Source organism: Gobius niger (assembly GCF_951799975.1).
Source record: "Gobius niger genome assembly, chromosome: 3".
Classification (NCBI taxonomy): domain Eukaryota; kingdom Metazoa; phylum Chordata; class Actinopteri; order Gobiiformes; family Gobiidae; genus Gobius; species Gobius niger.
The window spans coordinates 21,607,506-21,616,634 of NC_136854.1; the positions used below are offsets into that span (position 1 = coordinate 21,607,506).

A 9,129-nucleotide genomic window follows, 5' to 3' on the forward strand; every position below is an offset into this window, starting at 1 on the left:
TGTTAATCTTTGCTGCCCTCTAGCGGCGAGTCTCTGTTCCGTTCCCCTCCAAACCGACAGGGGGCGAAACATCATCGACACGACGAAGCTTTGGCCAATCACACCGGTTGTTGTCATTTCAAAGAAAAGCGGGCTCCTAGCACTTTCATGTGGGGAGATTGTTGGTGTGTTTCGTTGTTCGTTCGTTTTTCGTGCATTTAAGTTCAGGTTTGATCGATTTCAGTTGCATAGTTATTTGTAAAGCTTTAAATGCTACCCATCGTTAGCGATCGTTTCGTCGGACTTCTCCTTTGCCACCATGAAAGTTCTTAAGACATACGGCAAGCGGAAAACGCAGCTCTCCGCCTGGGTTTCCATTCAGGATCGTAAGCAAGTCTTTGACAGCACCTCTGCCTCCGAGACAGACACCTCCACACAAGCCTCGAAAACGACGCGGAGAAGGTCAGGCTCGAGATGAAGCGATAGTGAAATAGTCTGTGGATATGTTTATTTCTGTCTTGAGTCTGATGTTTTTTTTGTTTATGTTTTACGGAAAAGAAATGTCAGGAACGCCGCTAAGAAGAAGAAAGCCCCTCCTCTTCAGCTGACGAGGGAAGATGAAGAGAATATTTTCACACATTCGTCGCCTCTCTCACCTAAAAAGACCGCTCGGTATGAACTCATCTTGCACATTGTATGATGCGCTCAATGATTTTGTGACTTTTGTGATTTTATTCATCTTTTTCTGAAGAGGAAAACGAAATACGGTGTGTTTGGTTCGCGCTCGTAAAAGAAAACTTCCATCTCTAAGTGTGAGCAGCGATGAGGAGAATGTGCCTCCGACTCTAAGAACTAAAGCAGCAGACCACAAGAGAACAAGGTTGACTAGCTGTACTGTTTTTTATGTCTTTGATAAATGAAATACCTGCATAAGTCAGTATTATTACACACAAAAGAGCTAAAAATGTAGTAATCTTTCTTACAGGAGAAAAGTGTCCAGGGTGTTCATTGATACAATCACATGTGATAAGACTGCAGACCACACCGGTGATATGTGTCCACCAGTGCCCTCTCAGAACAGGTTCATTCACATGGCAGTAATATTCATCAAAACCTAAAGTTTGTGAGGAGTAAAAAATGTTTTCCCTTTCCCAGTGCTCGTCTACCATCTGCAGGACGCTTTGTAACTCGAAGGAGATGTGCCACTTTTCCCAGTCCTAAACCACTCGCATTGAATTCCTCTGAGGAGTTCAGCATCAATCATAATGTTCGTCCCTCAAGAATAAGGTGCCCACCAGTTTCTCTGGAATCAAGTGCCGACAGCTCGGTGCATGCATGCGGAGTACTGCATGCTGCAGTACTCCGCAACTTTGTCACAATTCCACTACGAGACATTTCCCTCAATGAATCAGCAGAACAAAGCCTTGGACCTTGCTCCAGGAAACCCATTTTCTGTTCCACACCTTCAGCTGCTCCCTTGAGTAAAACGTCAAAGCGTAAAAGCTTCAGTCCAACCTCTAGCCCTCCCTCGATTTCAGTGAGTTGCATAGGTCCCGTAAGCACATTTCAGGCGGGACAGCTCCCCTCCAAACCACACTCTTCACCTTCTGAGCCCTCTACTGATAAACAAGCAGCTATTGGAGAGTCACACACTGACAGTCCATGCATTGCACTCACAAAGACCAACACTAGCGGAGCAGCTCACAGTCATTGTGAGGAGGGGTCGACACATGGCAGTCAAGAAATGCCTAGTGTTCTCACCATAGGCAGTGATCTAAGCAGTTGCTTCACATCTGCAACAGGGGAGTTGGAATGGCTCAGTGAATTTCTGAAAGAAAAGTGCTTGACACAGCTTTGTACTGTACGCCTGGAAAGAGTAGAAGAGTTGATTCAACTTTTTAGTGAAACAACCTATTCGTCGTGTTTGGGGGATGTAGGGTCCGTTTGTTCAAATGTTAGTTCAAATGCAAATGACCATTCACGTTCTGTAGATACAAACCAGACCTCTCAACATAAAGAGTCTTCAGCCACTAGTCCTGATGTAGGTGTGTCTGTTCAGAGCTCTTCTGTGCAGTTTATCGGGTCAGTCACTGAGCCTGATGACAGCAAAGAGTCTGAGCAAAAATTCTCCTCAGATCTTTTTAGTGAATCTGAAAATGGCTGCACTGACATGCAGGCTCAAGATAGGACAGAGGAGCTGTCCACGTTAATAAAGAGCAAGTGTCTTTCTAGCGAATGCTCTGTTCAACTAAAAAAGCTGCCGCGATCAAGTATTGAGCAGCAACTGACGCCTGAATCGAACCCCAGTGAAAATGACCAGTCTAGAGCCAAGCTATCGCAGAACAACAGCACTGCAGCTTGTCGGTCACCATTCAATGAGTCAGAAACCGAGGATGAGGCTAAGCTCACAAAAGAGTTGAAAGAGAAATGCCTTGATGGTTTTCCCCTCGTGAAAATGAGGAGAATGTCACTAAGAGAATCCAAGCATAAATTACAAGAGAGCGTTGTTGTGTTGAACAGAAATGCATCGGCATTGGTTTGTGAACCAGAGAGTAACTGCACTACGGCTAGTCCCAAAGAAACCAGCCTGGAAGTGGGAAGGTGCAGAAAGATAACATCAGCTAGTTCAAATGAGCGAGCTGTCTCAGGTAAAGATGTCATAAAAAGACGCAGCAATAAAACAAAAAAGCTGTCCCTGGCTCCTAAAGAGAAGAAATGTAGGACTTCCACACAGCGACCCGGGACCACAAGGAAAGCCTGTGTCAGCGGACTAAGCGTGAGCCGCTGGAAGAACAGAGACGCCTTCACCAGCGGAAGAGGAGGCATGAAGGCGGTGGACTGCAGCATCAATGACCTGATCCCAAGTCAGCACAGGCAGCCAGTGGTGAGACAACTGCAAACACTTGTTTATATTCCAGTGCTGTAGGTGACTCTGAATAGTCCATTGTTATTGAATCTATTTTAATAATGAGCTACAGTAACATGCATACTCTACAGTCAACAAGATGTGTATATATTTTCTATGTTATATTCATTTCTTTGATCGCTGTTTTTAGGAGCTGAGTGACTTCAATAAGAACTTCTCTACTCCAGTTAAAGGCAGCAATCTCGACCTCTCTTCTCTTTTGGCTGAACTGACTCCTAGTACACAAACGTGGAGTCGCCTCAAAGCTGCACTTTCGATTCATCGTAAAGGTAATGCACACAGCCCACATTTATGTCTCTAATGTTGATTTGTATTTCTAAATCGTGCTTTACTGTCACAATGGTGTAGTAAAGCTTACCCCAAAGACTCCTGGGCCGTTCTCTAAGGTGGCCATGGCAGACCTCAGCCAGGATCTTTTTGCCACTCCTTTTCGAACGCCTCTCCCCAAACGTCTGCGGTCGCAGCTGATGACCCATGAATCTCAGGTATTAACCTTGTTTTATAATACAGCAGGGCATTAAAAAGCCTTAGAACTCATTTTGCCAAAAGTTAAGGCCCTTAAAGTCATTAAGAAACATTCAATTGGATTCAAACTGGCATTAAATCTAAATGTCTTGGAAAATATAATATCAATATTTTTTTCTTAGAGACAGATCCCACTCAGTGATGTTGCTGGACTATTTTTACTGCATACATTCATCCAAAATAATTAAACTGATCTAAAACAAATTCAGCTGTAGTTTCAGCTGTAGTTTTACAGTCTCTTGCTCCAAAGTTTCCCGTTGTGTTCAATTTGGTTTTGAATATCAACATTACCCGTCATTCCTCTGTTTGAATGAATGTTTACAAATCATATACAAAATGAAATATGCCATGAGATTAGATTTTGGGGATTTGTGACATTAAGAATATAGTATTTAGGTATTAAAAAGCCTTCCATTTGACCTAATGTCACCCGTGGAAACCCTGTATTGTGGTCCACCATATTGAATGTGAGAAAGACAAGGATTAACAAAAAAGGAAACTTTGATAACAAGAAAGAAATGGTCTAGGATGTAAATGTTCAACAATAATGCTGCAATCTAATTATTATTATATTCCATGTGGGTGATAGTCCTGTGTTAGTATATAGACTTTTCTTTATGTCTTATATACTTTTATACTGCACTTTCCGAACCTGCCATTCACAAGCTTTTTACACCAAGTACCACCACAGGAAAACATTCTCGTGGACTAACTAAAACAGTGGTGTCTCTGTCACAGAGTAAGACTGTTCCATGTTTCTTTTGTTTTATTTTTCTCAGCTTGTATTTGAAGACGACGAGCTGTCCGATGCAGAGAAAGTCTATGCTGAGTGTGGCCAGCAGTGCCCTCTGCCCTGGGACGAGTGTCTTCTTCCCCAGCGCATGAAACGGTGTGTGAAGATCGGGGAAGGCACCTTTGGAGAGGTCTTTTCAACGACCAGTGGGAAGTCGGACGGAGACACTGTTGCTCTTAAAGTAAGTTATGAGCACAGTTCGGAAATCCTGTGCTATATTTACATCATACACCATACATTATACATCATTTACATTATATATTATACATTATATCTAGTAGCTGTACATCTTGATAATTGCTTTTATCCAATTCGTATGGTGTATTCTTTAGAAACGTCAAAATCTTTACACTATGTATTAGGGATGTCCCGATCAGGATTTTTGGCCCCCGATCTGAGTCCGAGTCATTTGATTTTGAGAATTGCCCGATACCGAGTCCCGATCCGATACCTAATACATTATTTTAAAAATTAAGAAAAAAAAATATATTATTCAACTTGTTTTCATTAATGGTTTTGGATATAGAGAGTAACTCTTTACAGTGTAATATAGTTTTACACAGAGAGGGTGATCTAAAATCCCATTCGTTATTAAATGTGTTTGTTGATTGGCAATGAAAACAAAACTTGGGCAATACATTTTGTATGCACTGCAATGTAAAAAACTGTCTGGCAGCACAGAAAAACACACAGCAGTAATGTGGCAGTTTAATAACACAATATATTTGGCCAAAAGCTAAATGTGCCATGTTAACCTGATTACAGTCTCTTTAATAAGTAGATATAGGGTGACCACATTTCCCAGCCTGAAAACCGGGACAGGGTCGAGGTCCGCACGCGCAGTGCACCGTCCACCGAGCTGTGCACGCGCGCCGTGCACCATAGCTTGAGCGCGTGTCATCTACTGTGGGCGTGTACAGAGTGCGTGTGTTTTACTAAAGGTTTAAGACAACCAGGAGTGACAACAAGTGCTTCAATTATCCTCCTGAACATAGCGCGGGCATAAGCGAAGAGAGGAGGCAGTGGTTTTCAGGTTATAGAGACGAAGTTTCCCCTCGTCTTTCAGCGTTTGCGCACGTATGAGCGCAGCGGGCCGCGCTCTAGTCTCTGTCCACGGACTTTTAAACATCTCCGCAGAATGCGAGGGTCTCTCTGCTCAGTGCGGGTCTGAGTAGACATGGTTTAATCACATGTAGCGGGGTAATAGCGATAAAAAACAGCTGTTTGCTACTTCTTACCGCTCTCTCCGCGTCCTGTCTTCTCTACCGTTCTCACTCCTCTCTCCTTGCTTACTCTACAGTAAACTCTGCACGCGTTATCGGAGATGTTGTTATTGTTCTCCTGCGCTGGCACTTGTGTCGATTTGTGGATTTCTCAGACGAAGGGTGGACACGGACTGTCCGATGGTGTGAGTGGTTTGATGCAGCAGGTGGAGTGAGTGACAGAGGCGCTGGGCCAGGGGGAGGGGACAGAATGTGGTTCACGGTAGCTCGAAATCTGATCAAAAGTAACAAGAATGGACACGCATAAATATCCGAGTCCTGATCGGGAGGTGTTGTCCGATTCCGATCGAGTCTGTAACCACGTGATCGGGCCCGATTTCTGATCACGTGATCGGATCGGGACATCCCTACTATGTATTGTCCATCCTTTTACATCAACACCTAAACTTAAATCACACTTTTACACTAGTACTTAGTCTGTACACAAGCTTTATTTTCACCTAATACTTTTTTTTCTTTTACCCGAGTAATTACTTGGGTCACTACTATTGTCTTAATGAGTAAATTATCTTTAAAGTAGCATTACTCTTACATGAGAGAAGATTTTGACCTCTTTACCTCTGGTTTTGAGTGTGTAGTGTTTGTGATAATACGAGTACTGTGTGTCTTATCAAGGTAATACCACTAGAGGGCAGTGAGAAAGTGAACGGGGAGGAACAAAAAACATTTGGCGAGATTCTTCATGAAATTATTATCTCCAAGTAAGTAATATCATGACTGCGGTAGTACGAAGTAATGTCACTGTAGTGTAACATGTCCCAAATATTTTCCTCCAGGGAGCTGAGTTGCCTGAAAGAGAAGGAGAATAATCAGACGAGTGGCTTTATTGGACTGAGAGAGTAAGCTCTGCTGAATGTCACACATTTTTGTTTTTTAATATTTATGTTTTGCGTGCCTGTTTTTGAATAGTCTCCACTGTGTGAAGGGATGCTACCCGCCAGAGTTCCTCAATGCATGGGATAAATTTGACAAACAGAAATGCTCTGAGAATGACAGACCAGGTAAGGACCAACCAAGACTGTCACATGCAAAGATCAATGATTCTAATTATATAGATCTGTGTTGATTTCTCTATTTCTTCAGATTTCTTTGAAGAAGAGCAGCTATTCATAATTTTTGAGTTTGAGTTTGGAGGCACTGACTTGGAGAACTGCAATGGGACAGTAAGCACGCACGGCCTTGACCCCATGATTATTGAACATATGTTTCGGTAGTTACTTAGTTTGGCATTCCCAACAGCAATAAGAGTAATGACAACCACATATAAGATAAACCTTTATTGATCTCACAAAGGAGAAATTCACTTGTTACAGTCGGCGTTCAAGAAGATCACTCAGAGTTAATCAAGTGCAGCTGATAAAGAGATTATTGCACATGTTACTTTACAGTCTTATTATTTATGCAAAATAAACTTCACACTCAGTTATATATGCCTAATTTATCTTTTAAATCTCTCTTTAGTTGCCTTCAATATTTGTTGCTAAAAGCATTCTTCATCAAGTCACCGCGGCATTGGCTGTAGCTGAACAACAGCTACACTTCGAGCACAGGTAAATAATGATGCATAAAGTGAGTCTTATTACAAGCCACTCATTAGTATGCATACAACTAAACATTGGCTGTGCCAACTCTGCGTTAGATTACTACAGTTTACCATTGTGCTGTTTTCCTCAGGGATCTCCACTGGGGGAATGTGCTGGTCAAAATGACCAAGCAGAAGACTGCCAAGTTCAGTCTGAATGGGACAGTGCTGTCCCTGGAAACAAAAGGGGTGCTTGCCCGCATCATTGATTACTCTCTCTCCAGATTGGAAATTGGTGTGAAACTTTATCTGCATGTTTTTACAACTGTTTTATCAATTTAAAATATCAATTTGAATTGTATTTGTTTTCAGATGAACTCACGGTTTCCTGCGATATTTCCCATGATGAGGAGCTTTTTATGGGGCAGGGGGATTACCAGTTTGAGATCTACAGACTTATGAGACAAGAGAATGGGTTGGTGCTTCATTTGCATTTGTTTGGGAAGCTACATGTATCTGTATGACTTTCACTTAGTAGTTATGTTTTCTCTGTCTTTTGCTGTGAACAGAAATGACTGGAGTGGCTACAATCCCCATTCAAATGTACTGTGGCTGCACTACCTGTGCTCCAAGCTGCTGGACATGAAGTACCGTGCATCGAGAGGCAGGTGGAACAAGGACATGCGAGGCGAGCTAACCAGTTTCTATGACAACGTCCTCCAGTTCCGTTCAGCCACAGAGGTGCTCCAGAACAGCCCTCTGTTTCAGTAACGCGGCCTGTGTTGGGGAGTGAACAGCGTGATGTTCTTCTCGAGCAGCTTCCTTTGTCAGCAGTCTGTCCATCCTGACTGACCTCTAATTTACAAAGACACCATTATCGATCCCTCTGTAACAGGATGACACTAATGAAGGTCACCTAACAACCCAGGCACTGTAAAGAGCCACATGCACATCTTTTTAACTTTCAACAGAAGTGGCACAAAGAATCAACTCATAACTCAATAGTGCCGCTGAATGTGGAAGGTTCTGACAACACGTGCGTACCCTCTATAGCAGGAGTCATCAACCGCACGAAAAACATAATGGCTCAATTTCTTGCATCTTTATGTTAATGTATTTGTGTTCTCGCGGCTCAGTATTTGTTTAAAAGCATGACTTTCTCGTGTAATCTGTTTAAAAGTCTATAGTTAAACAGTTTTACTTGTGTACGGGATATTATTTTTGTAAAGCAGCCCTCTGCTTTAAAGAGGTTGGTGATCCCTGCTCTACAGCAAAGGCTTTTTTTGTATGATAATTAAAGGGATGCTCCAGGATTTTTGACATAGGGCCTCATTTCCTAGTAGAGTGTTGTTGTTTCCTGGAGTTTTTTTAAATTTGTATTCGTGCAGTCCTTATATTTGAAGAGTTAAGTGGTGCTAGGCTAGTGCAAGTCTATGGTAACTTGTAGCCTGAATTAAAAACAGTCTGACCCGAGCACAGTGCACCTGTGGCAAATCACTTATAACACCAGACTAACCGTATAAATGTCTGTGTTGACTGAATAATTATTGAAATATAACCATTTTGCATTAAAAATACGTTTTTTTGTTTTTGTTTTTGTTTTAATTCAAAATAACATATATTTGAGCAGCATCAGCTTCCTGGTTGTAAGCTACGCAGCGGCGGAGTGATCTGCTCGGTTACCAGATCTACAGTAGTTTGTTTGTTCCTGTGGCCTTCATTACCACAAGTGGAATTCACAAAGATGCTTTCAGATATGGCAACGTTTGGAGGACTACCCGATCATTTTGAAGTGGTTTTTAATGCCGGCTACTTGTTACCATAGACATGCACTAGCCTAGTGCGACTAAACTCTTCAAATATTAGGACTGCATGAATTTTTTTTTTTTAAATCTCCAGAAATCAACAACACTCTATATAACTAAGAAATGAGGCTCTATGTCAAAAATCCTAAAGTATCCCTTTAGTCTGATCCTTTTTAATATTTTTAGACTAGATTCATGGTACTATGTAACCTGGCCAGACTGCTGTGTGCGCTCGAATCATTTCAATAAACGGCTATCACACCTCTCCTACGAGAAAATGAATTGGTGGTCCCCAG

At 42.1% G+C, this 9,129-nt stretch overlaps 1 protein-coding gene and 1 long non-coding RNA gene across 2 annotated transcripts; both read left to right on the forward strand.

The window, feature by feature from the left end:
- Positions 1 to 282: 282 nt before the first annotated feature.
- On the forward strand, positions 283 to 1,308 carry LOC306961272. The gene is made up of 5 exons (XR_013792745.1): positions 283 to 441; positions 538 to 651; positions 731 to 859; positions 965 to 1,060; positions 1,135 to 1,308. It is a non-coding gene; the product is annotated as an uncharacterized lncRNA (long non-coding RNA).
- Positions 1,309 to 1,331: 23 nt separating this feature from the next.
- haspin (histone H3 associated protein kinase) lies at positions 1,332 to 7,964 on the forward strand. Its single transcript, XM_079553965.1, has 12 exons — positions 1,332 to 2,863; positions 3,036 to 3,174; positions 3,254 to 3,390; positions 4,210 to 4,404; positions 6,122 to 6,207; positions 6,283 to 6,345; positions 6,416 to 6,507; positions 6,590 to 6,669; positions 6,968 to 7,056; positions 7,181 to 7,323; positions 7,401 to 7,503; positions 7,598 to 7,964. Exons 1-12 carry the CDS (start codon positions 1,724 to 1,726, stop codon positions 7,797 to 7,799), a joined length of 2,469 nt encoding a protein of 822 aa, XP_079410091.1. The 5' UTR covers positions 1,332 to 1,723; the 3' UTR covers positions 7,800 to 7,964.
- Positions 7,965 to 9,129: the final 1,165 nt, after the last annotated feature.

Coding starts and splice junctions, on each gene's coding strand:
- haspin (XM_079553965.1), top strand. CDS start 1,724: ATGCCTAGTGTTCTCACCATAGGCAGTGATCTAAGCAGTTGCTTCACA. Junction 3,175..3,253: donor ACTTTCGATTCATCGTAAAG/GTAATGCACACA, acceptor ACAATGGTGTAG/TAAAGCTTACCCCAAAGACT. Junction 7,504..7,597: donor CTTATGAGACAAGAGAATGG/GTTGGTGCTTCA, acceptor TGCTGTGAACAG/AAATGACTGGAGTGGCTACA.